This window comes from Oncorhynchus mykiss, chromosome 20 (assembly GCF_057628025.1).
Source record: "Oncorhynchus mykiss isolate SJ-2025 chromosome 20, ASM5762802v1, whole genome shotgun sequence".
Taxonomy (NCBI): domain Eukaryota; kingdom Metazoa; phylum Chordata; class Actinopteri; order Salmoniformes; family Salmonidae; genus Oncorhynchus; species Oncorhynchus mykiss.
The window spans coordinates 49,314,947-49,332,608 of NC_143041.1; the positions used below are offsets into that span (position 1 = coordinate 49,314,947).

The 17,662-nt window shown below is 43.2% G+C and overlaps 1 protein-coding gene across 2 annotated transcripts in view; it reads left to right on the top strand.

The window, feature by feature from the left end:
- The window catches only part of tbata (thymus, brain and testes associated), a 14,233-nt gene extending 9,719 nt beyond the window's left edge, over positions 1–4,514 (top strand). For both annotated transcript variants that reach the window (XM_036956409.2, XM_036956408.2), the window contains 4 exons: positions 1,701–1,782; positions 2,117–2,282; positions 2,938–2,981; positions 4,055–4,514. In XM_036956409.2, the coding sequence (XP_036812304.2) occupies positions 1,701–1,782; positions 2,117–2,282; positions 2,938–2,981; positions 4,055–4,170 (408 nt within the window). In that variant the 3' untranslated portion in view covers positions 4,171–4,514. The remainder of the gene's footprint in view (positions 1–1,700; positions 1,783–2,116; positions 2,283–2,937; positions 2,982–4,054) is intronic.
- Positions 4,515–17,662: the final 13,148 nt, after the last annotated feature.

Genomic DNA, 17,662 nt, shown 5'->3' on the forward strand with positions numbered 1-17,662 from the left:
GTCTGTGTTAGATTACCTGATTATATTCATCAGAATAGACTGTCTGTGTTAGATTACCTGATTATATTCCTCAGAATAGACTGTCTGTGTTAGATCACCTGATTATATTCATCAGAATAGACTGTCTGTGTTAGATTACCTGATTATATTCCTCAGAATAGACTGTCTGTGTTAGATTACCTGATTATATTCATCAGAATAGACTGTCTGTGTTAGATTACCTGATTATATTCATCAGAATAGACTGTCTGTGTTAGATTACCTGATTATATTCATCAGAATAGACTGTCTGTGTTAGATTACCTGATTATATTCATCAGAATAGACTGTCTGTGTTAGATTACCTGATTATATTCATCAGAATAGACTGTCTGTGTTAGATTACCTGATTATATTCATCAGAATAGACTGTCTGTGTTAGATTACCTGATTATATTCATCAGACATGAAAAAAAGAATGAAAGCTCCAGAATCTCCACAGAAATACACAGAAATACACAGAGAATGTGTGAGTTGATTTCAGGCTAACAGACTTCAACAGAGCTAGGGTCCTGAGGCAGTTACATCTTCATTCGCAGAGCGAGAAACAAACTTTCTAGCCTCATTTATACCTGCCACTAACATGTGCCCTTTGTCCTAATCCTGTCCGCATTCTGATTGTGCCCACATTAAAAAAATATATGTTTACACATGTTATTAAAATGTGTCTCATATCCATCCACTCTACCCACATTCTGACCAGATTTCTTGGTACTTCCCTGTATGCAAATTAATGGAGTGCCATGCTTTCAAAATAGTGTTGTTAATTTTAAGACTCAAATTGAAGTCAATGGTGCCACCTGTCAATGATTTTAGAAGGCAGGATACTGATGATTTAAATGGTTTCACTGTCCAGATCCGTCTACACTTGTAAGATTTCCAGACACAATACGTGCCTGAATACCTCCGGAGGTGGTCAGGAAGATCAGATCACAATGTTTATTTTAAATCATCTACACCTGTCTGTACATGTGGGCACAATCAGAAAGTGGACAAGATGAGGACAAAGGACGCATGTTAGAACAAGGTATAAACGTGGCTCAAGACAAGATCAGGACAAATTATGCATGTCAGAACCAGGTTTAAACAGGGCTTCTGACTGTCCTGTAGATCAGGACAAAAGCTGCATGTTTGAACCAGGTTTAAACAGGGCTGAAGATGTGTTTACCACACAAGAATTAATACATTTCTTGAGATGTCAAACAAATCTATTCAGTTTTGTGTCACCCTGTCATGGCCCTCTCCTCTCTCCTTTCCTCTCCTCCTCTCCTCTCCTCCTCTCTCCTCTCCTTTCCTTTCCTCTCCTCTCCTCCTCTCTATCCTTTCCTCCTCTCCTCTCTTTCCTTTCCTCCTCTCCTCTCTCTCCTTTCCTCCTCTCCTCTCTCTCCTTTCCTCACCTCCTCTCTCTCCTCTCCTCACCTCCTCTCTCTCCTTTCCTCCTCTCCTCTCTCTCCTTTCCTCCTCTCCTCTCGCTCCTTTCCTCCTCTCCTCTCTCTCCTTTCCTCCTCTCCTCTCTCCTTTCCTCCTCTCCTCTCTCTACTTTCCTCCTCTCCTCTCTCTACTTTCCTCCTCTCCTCTCTCCTTTCCTCCTCTCCTCTCTACTTTCCTCCTCTCCTCTCTACTTTCCTCCTCTCTCCTTTCCTCCTCTCTCCTCTTGACAGGTGCTGGAGCTGCTGTGTCAAATCCTTCAGACTGACTCCTTATCATTGGTCCAGCAGTGGCTGCTGCTCGCGGGCCAGAGGGGTAAAACAACATACATGTACAGGCTGTGTCCTAAATGGCATCCTATTCAATCACATGTATAAATCAAATGTATTTATGAATCCCTTTTTACATCAGCAGATATCACAGAGAGTTTAGTTAGAACCCAGCCTGAAACCCCAAAGAACTACTGTTAACCAGGACCCAGAGGGAGGGAGGGAGGGAGGGAGGGAGGGAGAGAGAGAGAGAGAGAGAGAGAGAGAGAGAGAGAGAGAGGGAGAGAGAGAGAGAGAGAGAGAGAGGATGCACTGACCTTTGATTTGTTCTGAGAAAAAAAAGTGTGTTCAGTGAATCTAACTCCCAGTTGACTCCCTAGAGAAGGACATGGTGATGGGGTTGATTCAACAGGCCATGAAGGACAGTGTCTTCCTAAGGCAGCAGAGTATGACTGAGTGCGAGGTACCCAGATGCCATCCACGCACCTCTCTGTCGGGCCGGGTACTTACTAGCTGTGGACATGCGAAACTAAGACTTCATACCAGGTTGGTGTGGTTCGCAAACCAACAGCAAAGTGTTTACCAGGTTTACCAGGGTATAACCAGGTTTACTAGGTTTTACCAGGTTTACTAGGTTTACCAGGTTTTACCAGGTTTACCAGGGTATAACCAGCTTTACCAGGTTTACTAGGTTTACCAGGTTTTACCAGGTTTACCAGGGTATAACCAGGTTTACTAGGTTTTACCAGGTTTACTAGGTTTTTACCAGGTTTACTAGGTTTACCAGGTTTACTAGGTTTTTACCAGGTTTACCAGGTTTACTAGGTTTACCAGGTTTACTAGGTTTACCAGGTTTACCAGGTTTACTAGGTTTACTAGGTTTACCAGGTTTACTAGGTTTACCAGGTTTACCAGGTTTACTAGGTTTACCAGGTTTACCAGGTTTACCAGGGTTACTAGGTTTACCCAGGTTTACTAGGTTTAACCAGGTTTACTAGGTTTACCCAGGTTTACCAGGGTTTACCAAGGTTTACCAGGTTTACTAGGTTTACCAGGTTTACTAGGTTTAACCAGGTTTACTAGGTTTAACCAGGTTTACCAGGGTTTACCAGGTTTACCAGGGTTTACTAGGTTTACCAGGTTTACCAGGGTTTACCAGGATTATGGAACCTGAAACCAAACGCTTTGTTTGCTTTCACAGTTCATCCCAACTTCAGCTGCCAATCAGCAAGGAGGACAAACCAGGTAATGCCAAAGTTTGTAGTGAAGTTGATTTCTACTGTATAAGAAGGTACAGGACTACTATGGGGTTATAGAAGGTACAGGACTACTATGGGGGTTATAGAAGGTACAGGACTACTATGGGGGTTATAGAAGGTACAGGACTACTATGGGGGTTATAGAAGGTACAGGACTACTATGGGGTTTATTTATTGGACTTAGTCACCACTAGGCATGCTTACTGAACAAGTCTACACACACACACGCACGCACGCACGCACACACACACACACACACACACACACACACACACACACACACACACACACACACACACACACACACACACACACACACACACACACACACACACACACACACACACACACACACACACACACACAAAAGCAGGTAGCACCTTTTTTGACAGTGGCTATTATACATCCAAGTTCTGTATGTATTTCATACCATGGAATGACATGTGGGCTGTTTCCCAAACAACAAGGTTGGTCATGGTTGGTCATGGTAAGATCATGGTTGGTCATGGTAAGATCATGGCAAGATCATGGTCGGTCATGGTTAGATCATGGTTGGTCATGGTTTGATCATGGTTTGATCATGGTTGGTCATGGTTAGATCATGGTTGGTCATGGTCAGATCATGGTTGTTCATTGTAAGATCATAGTTGATCATGGTTAGATCATGGTTGGTCATGGTACGATCATGGTTGGTCGTGGTTAGATCATAGTTGGTCATGGTTAGATCATGGTTGGTCATGGTTAGATCATGGTTGATCATGGTTAGATCATGGTTAGATCGTGGTTGGTCATGGTTAGATCATAGTTGGTCATGGTTGGCCATGATAAGATCATGGTTGATCATGGTTAGATCATATTTGGTCATGGTTAAATCATGGTTGGTCATGGTTAGATTATGGTTGGTCATGGTTAGATCATGGTTGGATCATGGTTGGTCATGGTCAGATCATGGTTGGTCATGGTTAGATCATGGTTAGGCATGATTAGATCATAGTTGGTCATGGTTAGGTAACATATTTGACTAGCTCTTGTCCTCTAAGCTTCTGTTCTTTCTTCCAGAGATGATTGGAGATGCAGAGGTACTTGAGGTCCACGCAGAAAGCCCGAAACCGCCCGAAACTAAGCAACATATTGCCCAGGATGATCAGAACGACCAGTGTGATCAGAATGATTAGACTTCCTGAGTGTAATGCTTCTGTTCTCATCATTTAATGTAGTTAGTAGGAAGCCTGTTTCTGTATCCAGAAACATTCTCTGAATAGTTATTCTGTATGATGTAACACTGTTGTCATGGTTAGGCATGAGCCAATTAAATCAGATTATTGTCCCACTTTTTTTTCTATTTTATTAGCTTGGCATATGTTCTGTAAGGCGATGTATGACCACAATGTGTTTAGATGCCTGAGACTGTGAGACATGCAATGCCAGGCTAAGTTAAGAGCTACCTGGATAATGACTCACAATTATCTTTTGATTATATCTCTAATTTAGATAGCAATAAAAAAAGGCATTATTGAACTATTCAGGTGTCCAATACGTGTCATTGTAGCTATCCTCGTCCCCAGATTTCTATACATTTTAATCATTGGTCAATTGGACACAATTGTCCAACAGAAATTTGACTTCAGCTTTTAACCCAACCTCTCCGAAAGACACACATACTGTACATGTTTTTGGAGAGGTGTGTTAGGCTGCCTCACTTAGAGCCCAGAGAGCTGTTGTTGTGGGGGTTGGATAGGTGTGTTAGGCTGCCTCATTAAGAGCCCAGAGAGCAGTTGTCTAATAGAGACATAGAGACAGTAGATCTAGCTGGTCTGTCATAATATAATAGAGACAGTAGATCTAGCTGGTCTGTCATAATATAATAGAGACAGCAGATATAGCTGGTCTGTCATAATATAATACAGACAGTAGATCTAGCTGGTCTGTCACAATATAATAGAGACAGTAGATCTAGTTGGTCTGTCATAATATAATAGAGACAGTAGATCTAGCTGGTCTGTCATAATATAATAGAAACAGCAGATATAGCTGGTCTAACATAATATAATAAAGACAGTAGATCTAGCTGGTCTGTCAAAATATAATAGAGACAGAAGATCTACCTGGTCTGTCATTGTCACGAACCTCGCCGAGGATGGTGCCTCTTCCTGTTCGGGCGGTGCTCGGCGGTCGTCGTCGCCGGCCTATTAGCTGCCATCGATTCCCTTTCCGTTTGTTTTGGGTTATTGGTTAATTGGGTACACCTGTTTTGTATTAGGATTTGTTTGTAGGGTATTTAGGGGCACTAGGCCCGCTGGGTATTTGTGCGGGCTTGTTTTTGTTACTCTGTGTTTTGATGGTGTGATTTTTTCCTGTATTTATTCTCCGGACTGTTTAGTCCTGTTGTTTTTGACTGGCAACTTATTTTACGCCCTGTGTGTTGGCGTGACTGTTTTTGTTGCGCTGGGGAATAAATGTGAAGATACGACTGAACCCTGCTCTCTGCGCCTGATTCCAACCACCACACCTAGTAGATCGTAACAGAAGCCCGCACCTTCGAAATGGAGTCAGCAGGAGCAGCGACCACTCCTCTCCCCACTATGGAGGAGCGCGTTCATCACCACACAGCTGTCCTCCATCGGATTGGTACCGCGATGGACCAGATGATGGAGAGGATGGAACGATGGGAGAGGAGTGGTCTCCCGACGTCTACCCCAGCTCCCCCACTGCCGACACCACCTACTCCACCTACGTCGTCCTCTGGGTCCGGCGCACTACGTCTCTCCCCCCCGAGGGAGTACGATGGAGCGGCTGCTGGGTGCCGGGGATTTTTGCTCCAGCTGGAGCTCTACCTGGCTACTGTGCGTCCGGCTCCCTCGGGTGAGGAGAGTGTGAGCCTCCTCGTCTCCTGTTTAACGGGCAGGGCCCTGGATTGGGCTAACGCAGTCTGGAACAGTCCAGACTCGGCTCGGGACAACTACCTGGAGTTCACCCGCCGTTTCCGAGCAGTGTTCGATCATCCACCAGAGGGTAAAGCGGCGGGTGAGCGACTGTTCCACCTCAGACAGGAGACGAGGAGCGCACAGGACTTCGCGTTGGAGTTTAGGACCCTAGCTGCTGGTGCTGGGTGGAATGACAGGGCCCTGATGGACCATTACCGGTGTAGTCTCCGGGAGGACGTCCGCCGGGAGCTGGCTTGCAGGGACACAACTCTCTCCCTGGATGAACTAATAGACATGTCTATTCGATTGGACAACCTGCTAGCTGCCCGCGGGCGTTCAGAAGGGGTCCTGTTAATTCCACCTTCCAGCTCTCCCACTCCCACTCCGATGGAGTTGGGAGGAGCTGCATCTAGGGGGATCAGAGGGGGCTCCTCCTGCTCCTATTGTGGACGGAGAGGACACACTTCGGACCGGTGTTGGAGGAGTCCTTCTGGGAGTCGAGATGGTCGGCAGAACGCTCCTCGGCCACCCCAGGTGAGTAAGCACCAAACTCACCCAGAGCTCCCTGTTGGTCACATGTTTTTGTTAATTTTTTTCCCTGCATTTTTCCCCTCTCTTCAGCATAAGGCGCTAGTCGATTCAGGCGCAGCTGTGAGTTTTATGGATCGTGGACTCGCCCGTAAATTGGGTATTCCGTTAGTGCAGATAGACCCACCTGTCCCCGTGCACTCCTTAGATAGCCGACCGCTAGGGTCAGGGCTGGTCAGGGAGGCCACGATTCCGCTGGACATGGTAACGCAGGGGAATCATAGGGAGAGGATCAGTTTCTACCTTATTGATTCACCTGGGTTTCCGGTGGTGTTGGGGGTTCCCTGGCTGGCTATTCACAATCCCCTTATTTCCTGGAAACAGGGGGCTCTTAAGGGGTGGTCAGACGAGTGTTCAGAGAGGTGTATAGGAGTTTCCATCGGTGCCACGACGGTGGAGAGTCCAGACCAGGTTTCCACCGTGCGCATTCCCCCAGAATATGCCGATTTGGCTATCGCTTTTAGTAAGAAGAAGGCGACCAAATTACCACCCCATCGACGGTGGGATTGCGTGATAAACCTCCTGGAGAACGCTGCACTTCCCCGGAGTCATGTGTACCCACTGTCACAGGAGGAGACGCTGGCTATGGAAACATATGTCACGGAAGCTCTGAGACAGGGGTACATTCGGCCCTCCATGTCACCCGTCTCCTCAAGTTTTTTTTTTGTGAGGAAAAAGGAGGGAGGTCTGCGTCCGTGCATTGATTATCGAGGTCTCAATTCGATCACAGTGGGTTTTAGTTATCCGCTACCTCTCATCGCTACGGCGGTGGAATCATTCCACGGAGCGCGTTTCTTCACAAAACTGGACCTCAGGAGCGCGTATAATCTGGTGCGTATTCGGGGAGGAGACGAGTGGAAAACAGCGTTTAGTACCACATCAGGCCACTATGAGTACCTCGTCATGCCGTATGGGTTGAAAAATGCTCCAGCCGTCTTTCAATCCTTTGTAGATGAGATTCTCAGGGACTTGCACGGGCAGGGTGTGGTAGTCTATATTGATGACATCTTGATTTATTCTGCCACACGCGCCGCGCATGTTTCCCTGGTGCGCAAGGTTCTTGGGCGACTGCTGGAGCATGACCTATACGTCAAGGCTGAGAAATGTGTGTTCTCCAAACCAGCCGTTTCCTTCTTGGGTTATCGCATTTCCAGCTCGGGGATGATGATGGAGTGTGACCGCGTTAACGCCGTGCGTAATTGGCCGACTCCGACCACGGTAAAGGAGGTGCAGCGGTTTTTAGGGTTTGCCAATTACTACCGGAGGTTTATCCGGGGTTTTGGCCAAGTAGCGGCGCCCATTACCTCACTGCTGAAGGGGGGGCCGGTGCGTTTGCGGTGGTCAGCAGAGGCTGATGGAGCCTTCAACCAGTTGAAGGCACTGTTCACTGGGGCTCCCGTGTTGGCGCATCCGGACCCTTCGTTAGCATTCATAGTGGAGGTGGATGCGTCCGAGGCTGGGATTGGAGCCGTGCTGTCTCAGCGCTCGGGCACGCCACCGAAGCTCCGTCCCTGCGCTTTCTTTTCGAAGAAGCTGGGTCCGGCAGAGCGGAACTATGATGTGGGGGACCGGGAGTTACTAGCTATGGTAAAGGCCCTGAAGGTGTGGAGACACTGGCTAGAGGGGGCTAAACACCCTTTTCTCATCTGGACTGATCACCGTAATCTGGAGTATATTCGAGCAGCGAGGAGACTGAATCCGCTTCAGGCTAGGTGGGCCATGTTCTTTACACGTTTTAGATTTACGATCTCTTACAGACCAGGTTCCCTCAACACTAAGGCCGACGCGCTGTCCCGTCTCTATGACACCGAGGACCGGTCTATCGAACCCACTCCCATCCTCCCAGCTTCTCGGCTGGTGGCCCCAGTGGTATGGGAGGTGGACGCGGACATCGAGCGGGCGTTGAGGGTTGAACCTGCGCCTGCACAGTGTCCGACTGGTAGAAGTTACGTACCGCTTGGTGTCCGTGATAAGTTGATTCGGTGGGCTCACACACTACCGTCTGCGGGTCATCCGGGGATCGATAGGACAGTGCGGGGTCTTAGAGGGAAATACTGGTGGCCCACCTTAGCTAGGGATGTGAGGCTCTATGTATCTTCCTGTTCGGTATGCGCCCAGAGTAAGGCTCCTAGGCACCTTCCTAGAGGGAAGTTACAGCCCCTCCCGGTTCCACAACGGCCATGGTCCCATCTCTCGGTAGATTTCCTTACTGATCTTCCCCCATCTCAGGGGAACACTACCGTTTTGGTCGTTGTGGATCGGTTCTCTAAGTCCTGCCGTCTCCTCCCATTGCCTGGTCTCCCTACGGCCCTACAGACTGCAGAGGCTCTTTTTACCCACGTCTTCCGGCACTATGGGGTCCCAGAGGATATCGTCTCCGATCGGGGTCCCCAGTTCACATCTCGGGTTTGGAAGGCGTTTATGGAGCGTCTGGGGATCTCGGTCAGCCTTACCTCTGGTTATCACCCCGAAAGTAATGGGCAGGTGGAGAGAGTAAACCAGGAAGTGGGCAGGTTTCTGAGGTCGTATTGCCAGGACCGGCCAGGAGAATGGGCGAGGTACGTCCCGTGGGCAGAGTTAGCCCAGAATTCTCTTCGGCATTCGTCCACGAAGATGTCACCATTCGAATGTGTACTGGGCTACCAGCCGGTCCTGGCTCCATGGCATCAGAGTCAGACCGAGGCTCCTGCGGTGGAGGAGTGGGTACAGCGCTCTAGAGAGACCTGGCGGGCAGTCCAGGATTCTCTCAGGCAGGCCAGTGAACGGCAGAAGAGAGACGCTGACCGCCACCGCAGTGAGGCCCCGGTGTTCGCACCAGGGGACAGGGTCTGGCTCTCGACCCGAAACCTGCCCCTCCGCCTGCCCTGCCGGAAGCTGGGGCCGCAGTGTGTGGGGCCATTTAAAGTCCTGAGGAGGATAAACGAGGTGTGTTATAGATTGCAACTTCCCTCTTATTATCGTATTAACCCCTCGTTTCATGTGTCTCTCCTCAGGCCGGTGGTAGCTGGTCCCCTACAAGACGGTGAGGTACCGGAGGTCCCTCCACCCCCTCTGGACATCGAGGGGTCCCCGGCGTACACAGTACGAGCTATTCTGGACTCGAGACGCCGGGTGAGGGGCCTGCAGTACCTCGTGGACTGGGAGGGGTACGGTCCAGAGGAGAGGTGCTGGGTACCGGGGAGGGACATTTTAGATCCTTCCCTCTTGAGGGATTTCCATCGCCTCCACCCGGATCGCCCTGCGCCTCGTCCTCCGGGTCGTCCTCGAGGCCGGGGTCGGCGCGCTGCAGGGGCCGCGCGTCAGGGGGGGGGTACTGTCACGAACCTCGCCGAGGATGGTGCCTCTTCCTGTTCGGGCGGTGCTCGGCGGTCGTCGTCGCCGGCCTATTAGCTGCCATCGATTCCCTTTCCGTTTGTTTTGGGTTATTGGTTAATTGGGTACACCTGTTTTGTATTAGGATTTGTTTGTAGGGTATTTAGGGGCACTAGGCCCGCTGGGTATTTGTGCGGGCTTGTTTTTGTTACTCTGTGTTTTGATGGTGTGATTTTTTCCTGTATTTATTCTCCGGACTGTTTAGTCCTGTTGTTTTTGACTGGCAACTTATTTTACGCCCTGTGTGTTGGCGTGACTGTTTTTGTTGCGCTGGGGAATAAATGTGAAGATACGACTGAACCCTGCTCTCTGCGCCTGATTCCAACCACCACACCTAGTAGATCGTAACAGTCATAATGTAATAGAGACAGAGAGACAGTAGATCTAGCTGGTCTGTCATATTATAATAGAGACAGTAGATCTAGCTGGTCTGCCATAATATAATAGAGACAGCAGATAAAGCTGGTCTGTCATATTATAATAGAGACAGTAGATCTAGCTGGTCTGTCTGAATGTAATAGAGATAGTAGATCTACCAGGCATGTCATAATATAATAGAGACAGTAGTTCTAGCTGGTCTGTCCTAATATAATAGAGATAATACATCTAGCTGGTTTGTCATCATAATAGAGATAGTAGATCTAGCTGGTCTGTCATAATACAATTGAGACAGTAGTTCTAGCTGGTCTGTCATAATATAATAGAGATAATAAATCTAGCTGGTCTGTCATTATAATAGAGACAGTAGATCTAGCTGGTCTGTCACATTATAATAGAGACAGTAGATCTAGCTGGTCTGACATAATGTAATAGAGACAGTAGATATAGCTAGTCTGTCATAATATAATAAAGACTGTAGATCTAGCTGGTCTGTCATAATATAATAGAGACAGTAGATCTAGCTGTTCTGACATAATGTAATAGAGACAGTAGATCTAGCTGGTCTGTCACAATATAATAGAGACAGTAGATCTAGCTGGTCTGTCATAATATAATAGAGACAGTAGATCTAGTTGGTCTGTCATAATATGATAGAGACAGAAGATCTACATGGTATGTCATAATATAATAGAGACAGAAGATCTACCTGGTCTGTCATAATATAATAGAGACATAGAGACAGTAGATCTAGCTGGTCTGTCATAATATCATAGAGACAGTAGATCTAGCTAGTCTGTCATATTATAATAGAGACAGTAGATCTAGCTGGTCTGTCGTAATATAATAGAACAGTAGATCTAGCTGGTCTGTCAAAATATAATAGAGACAGTAGATCTAGCTAGTGTGTCATATTATAATAGAGACTGAAGATCTAGCTGGTCTGTCGTAATATAATAGGGAGAGTAGATCTAGCTGGTCTGTCATAATATAATAGAGACAGCAGATATAGCCGGTATGTCATAATATAATAGAAACAGTAGATCTAGCTGGTCTGTCATATTATAATAGAGACAGTAGATCTAGCTGGTCTGTCATAATGAAATAGAGATAGTAGATCTACCAGGCATGTCATAATATAATAGAGACAGTAGTTCTAGCTGGTGTGTCCTAATATAATAGAGATAATACATCTAGCTGGTCTGTCAATATAATAGAGATAGTAGATCTAGCTGGTCTGTCAATATAATACAGACAGTAGATGTAGCTGGTCTGTCATATTCTACTAGAGACAGTAGATCTAGCTGGTCTGACATAATGTAATAGAGACAGTAGATATTGCTGGTCTGTCATAATATAATAAAGACAGTAGATCTAGCTGGTCTGTCATAATATAATAGAGATAGCAGATCTAGCTGGTCTGTCATAATGTAACATAGATAGTAGATCTACCAGGCATGTAATATTATAATAGAGACAGTAGATCTAGCTGGTCTGTCATAAAACAATAGAGACAGTAGTTCTAGCTGGTCTGTCATAATATAATAGAGATAATACATCTAGCTGGTCTGTCATTATAATAGAGACAGTAGATCTAGCTGGTCTGTCACATTATAATAGAGACAGTAGATCTAGCTGGTCTGTCAAATTCTAATAAATAGAGACAGTAGATATAGCTAGTCTGTCATAATATAATAAAGACTGTAGATCTAGCTGGTCTGTCATAATATAATAGAGACAGTAGATCTAGCTGTTCTGACATAATGTAATAGAGACAGTAGATCTAGCTGGTCTGTCACAATATAATAGAGACAGTAGATCTAGCTGGTCTGTCATAATATAATAGAGACAGTAGATCTAGTTGGTCTGTCATAATATGATAGAGACAGAAGATCTACATGGTATGTCATAATATAATAGAGACAGAAGATCTACCTGGTCTGTCATAATATAATAGAGACATAGAGACAGTAGATCTAGCTGGTCTGTCATAATATCATAGAGACAGTAGATCTAGCTAGTCTGTCATATTATAATAGACACAGTAGATCTAGCTGGTCTGTCGTAATATAATAGAACAGTAGATCTAGCTGGTCTGTCAAAATATAATAGAGACAGTAGATCTAGCTAGTGTGTCATATTATAATAGAGACTGAAGATCTAGCTGGTCTGTCGTAATATAATAGGGAGAGTAGATCTAGCTGGTCTGTCATAATATAATAGAGACAGCAGATATAGCCGGTCTGTCATAATATAATAGAAACAGTAGATCTAGCTGGTCTGTCATATTATAATAGAGACAGTAGATCTAGCTGGTCTGTCATAATATAATAGAGACAGCAGATCTAGCTGGTCTGTCATAATGTAATAGAGATAGTAGATCTACCTGGTCTGTCATAATACAATAGAGACATAGAGACAGTAGTTCTAGCTGGTGTGTCCTAATATAATAGAGATAATACATCTAGCTGGTCTGTCATTATAATAGAGATAGTAGATCTAGCTGGTCTGTCACATTACAATAGAGACAGTAGATGTAGCTGGTCTGTCATATTCTAATAGAGACAGTAGATCTAGCTGGTCTAACATAATGTAATAGAGACAGTAGATATTGCTGGTCTGTCATAATATAATAAAGACAGTAGATCTAGCTGGTCTGTCATAATATAATAGAGACAGCAGATCTAGCTGGTCTGTCATAATGTAACATAGATAGTAGATCTACCAGGCATGTCATATTATAATAGAGACAGTAGATCTAGCTGGTCTGTCATAAAACAATAGAGACAGTAGTTCTAGCTGGTCTGTCATAATATAATAGAGATAATACATCTAGCTGGTCTGTCATGATAATAGAGACAGTAGATCTAGCTAGTCTGTCATATTATATTAGAGACAGTAGATATAGCTGGTCTGTCATAATATAATAGAGACAGAAGATCTAGCTGGTCTGTCATATTATATTAGAGACAGCAGATCTAGCTGGTCTGTCATAATGTAACATAGATAGTAGATCTACCAGGCATGTAATATTATAATAGAGACAGCAGATCTAGCTGGTCTGTCATAAAACAATAGAGACAGTAGTTCTAGCTGGTCTGTCATAATATAATAGAGATAATACATCTAGCTGGTCTGTCATTACAATAAAGACAGTAGATCTAGCTGGTCTGTCATAATGTAATAGAGATAGTAGATCTACCAGGCATGTCATAATATGATAGAGACAGTAGATCTAGCTGGTCTGTCATAATGTAATAGAGACAGTAGATCTAGCTGGTCTGACATAATGTAATAGAGAAAGTAGATTTAGCTGGTCTGCAATAATATAATAGAGACAGTAGATCTAGCTCGTCTGACATAATGTAATAGAGACAGTAGATCTAGCTGGTCTGTCACAATATAATAGAGACAGTAGATCTAGCTGGTCTGTCATAATATAATAGAGACAGTAGATCTAGTTGGTCTGTCATAATATGATAGAGACAGAAGATCTACATGGTCTGTCATAATATAATAGAGACAGAAGATCTACCTGGTCTGTCATAATATAATAGAGACACAGAGACAGTAGATCTAGCTGGTCTGTCATAATATAATAGAGACAGTAGATCTAGCTAGTCTCTCATATTATAATAGCGACAGTAGATCTAGCTGGTCTGTCATAATATAATAGAGACAGTAGTTCTAGCTGGTGTGTCCTAATATAATAGAGATAATACATCTAGGTGGTCTGTCATTCTAATAGAGATTGTAGATCAGGCTGGTCTGTCACATTACAATAGAGACAGTAGATGTAGCTGGTCTGTCATATTCTAATAGAGACAGTAGATCTAGCTGGTCTGACATAATGTAATAGAGACAGTAGATATTGCTGGTCTGTCATAATATAATAAAGACTGTAGATCTAGCTGGTCTGTCATAATATAATAGAGACAGCAGATCTAGCTGGTCTGTCATAATGTAACATAGATAGTAGATCTACCAGGCATGTCATATTATAATAGAGACAGTAGATCTAGCTGGTCTGTCATAAAACAATAGAGACAGTAGTTCTAGCTGGTCTGTCATAATATAATAGAGATAATACATCTAACTGGTCTGTCATTATAATAGAGACAGTAGATCTAGCTGGTCTGTCACATTATAATAGAGACAGTAGATCTAGCTGGTCTGTCATATTCTAATAAATAGAGACAGCAGATCTAGCTGGTCTGTCATAATGTAATAGAGATAGTAGATCTACCAGGCATGTCATAATATAATAGAGACAGTAGATCTAGCTGGTCTGTCATAATACAATAGAGACAGTAGTTCTAGCTGGTCTGTTATAATATAATAGAGATAATTCATCAAGCTGGTCTGTCATTATAATAGAGACAGTAGATCTAGCTGGTCTGTCATAATATAATAGAGACAGTAGATCTAGCTAGTCTGTCATATTATAATAGAGACAGTAGATCTAGCTGGTCGGTCATATTCTAATAAATAGAGACAGTAGATATAGCTGGTCTGTCATAATATAATAGAGACAGAAGATCTAGCTGGTCTGTCATATTATATTAGAGACAGTAGATCTAGCTGGTCTGTCATAATATAATAGAGATAGTAGATCTACCAGTCATGTCATAATATAATAGAGACAGTAGATCTAGCTGGTCTGTCATAATGTAATAGAGATAGTAGATCGACCAGGCATGTCATAATATAATAGAGACAGTAGATCTAGCTGGTCTGTCATAATGTAATAGAGATAGTAGATCTACCAGGCATGTCATAATATAATAGAGACAGTTGATCTAGCTGGTCTGTTATAATATAATAGAGATAATACATCTAGCTGGTCTGTCATTATAATAGAGACAGTAGATTTAGCTGGTCTTTCATAATATAATAGAGACAGTAGATCTAGCTAGTCTGTCATATTATAATAGAGACAGTAGATCTAGCTGGTCGGTCGTAATATAATAGAGACAGTAGATCTAGCTGGTCTGTCATAATGTAACAGAGATAGTAGATCTACCAGGCATGTCATAATAAATAGAGCCAGTAGTTCAAGCTGGTCTGTCCTAATATAATAGAGATAATACATCTAGCTGGTCTGTCACAATATAATAGAGACAGTAGATCTAGCTTGTCTGTCATATTATAATAGATACAGTAGATCTAGCTAGTCTGTCATATTATAATAGAGACTGTAGATCTAGCTGGTCTGTCGTAATATAATAGGGAGAGTAGATCTACCTGGTCTGTCATAATATAATAGAGACATGGAGACAGTAGATATAGCTGGTCTGTCATAATATAATAGAGACAGTAGATCTAGCTGGTCTGTCATATTATAATAGAGACAGTAGATCTAGCTGGTCTGTCATAATATAATAGAGAAAGCAGATCTAGCTGGTCTGTCATAATGTAACAGAGATAGTAGATCTACCAGGCATGTCATAATATAATAGAGCCAGTAGTTCAAGCTGGTCTGTCCTAATATAATAGAGATAATACATCTAGCTGGTCTGTCACAATATAATAGAGACAGTAGATCTAGCTTGTCTGTCATATTATAATAGAGACAGTAGATCTAGCTAGTCTGTCATATTATAATAGAGACAGTAGATCTAGCTGGTCTGTCGTAATATAATAGAGACAGTAGATCAAGCTAGTCTGTCATATTATAATAGAGACAGTAGATCTAGCGGGCATGTCATAATATAATAGAGACAGTAGTTACAGCTGGTCTGTCCTAATATGATAGAGATAATACATCTAGCTGGTATGTCATTATAATATAGATAGTAGATCTAGCTGGTCTGTCACATTATAATAGAGACAGTAGATGTAGCTTGTCTGTCATATTATAATAGAGACAGTAGATCTAGCTGGTCTGACATAATGTAATAGAGACAGTAGATATTGCTGGTCTGTCATAATATAACAAAGACCGTAGATCTAGCTGGTCTGTCGTAATATAATAGGGAGAGTAGATCTACCTGGTCTGTCATAATACAATAGAGACATAGAGACAGTAGTTCTAGCTGGTCTGTCCTAATATAATAGAGATAATACATCTAGCTGGTCTGTCATTATAATAGAGACAGTAGATCTAGCTGGTCTGTCACATTACAATAGAGACAGCAGATCTAGCTGGTCTGTCATAATATAATAGAGACATTAGATATAGCTGGTCTGTCATATTCTAATAGAGACAGTAGATCAAGCTGGTCTGTCACATTATAATAGAGACAGTAGATGAAGCTGGACTTTCATATTCTAATAGAGCCAGTAGATCTAGCTGGTCTGACATAATGTTTTAGAGACAGTAGATATAGCTGGTTTGTCATAATATAATAAAGACAGTAGATCCAGCTGGTCCGTCATAATATAATAAAGACTGTAGATCTAGCTGGTCTGACTTAATGTAATAGAGACAGTAGATATAGCTGGTCTGTCATAATATAATAGAGACAGCAGATCTAGCTGGTCTGTCATAATGTAATAGAGATAGTAGATCTACCAGGCATGTCATAATATAATAGAGACAGAAGATCTAGCTGGTCTGTCATATTATAATAGAGACAGTAGATCTAGCTGCTCTGTCATCATAATACAGATAGTAGATCTAGCTGGTCTGTCATAATATAATAGAGACAGCAGATCTAGCTGGTCTGTCATAATGTAATAGAGATAGTAGATCTACCAGGCATGTCATATTATAATAGAGACAGTAGATCTAGCTGCTCTGACATAATAATACAGATAGTAGATCTAGCTGGTCTGTCATAATATAATAGAGACAGCAGATCTAGCTGGTCTGTCATAATGTAATAGAGATAGTAGATCTACCAGGCATGTCATAACATAATAGAGACAGTAGATCTAGCTGGTCTGTCACAATACAATAGAGACAGTAGTTCTAGCTGGTCTGTCATAATATAATAGAGATAATACATCTAGCTGGTCTGTCATCACAATAAAGACAGTAGATCTAGCTGGTCTGTCACAGTATAATAGGAGACAGTAGATCTAGCTGGTCTGTCATATTGTAATAGAGACAGTAGATCTAGCTGGTCTGACATAATGTAATAGAGAAAGTAGATGTAGCTGGTCTGTCATAATATAATAAAGACAGTAGATCTAGCTGGTCTGTCATAATATAATAAAGACTGTAGATCTAGCTGGTCTGTATTAATATAATAGAGACATAGAGACAGTAGATCTAGCTGGTCTGTCACAATATAATAGAGACAGTAGATCTAGCTGGTCTGTCATATGATAATAGAGACAGTAGATCTAGCTAGTCTGTCATATTATAATAGAGACAGTAGATCTAGCTGGTCTGTCGTAATATAATAGAGACAGTAGATCTAGCTAGTCTGTCATATTATAATAGAGACAGTAGATCTAG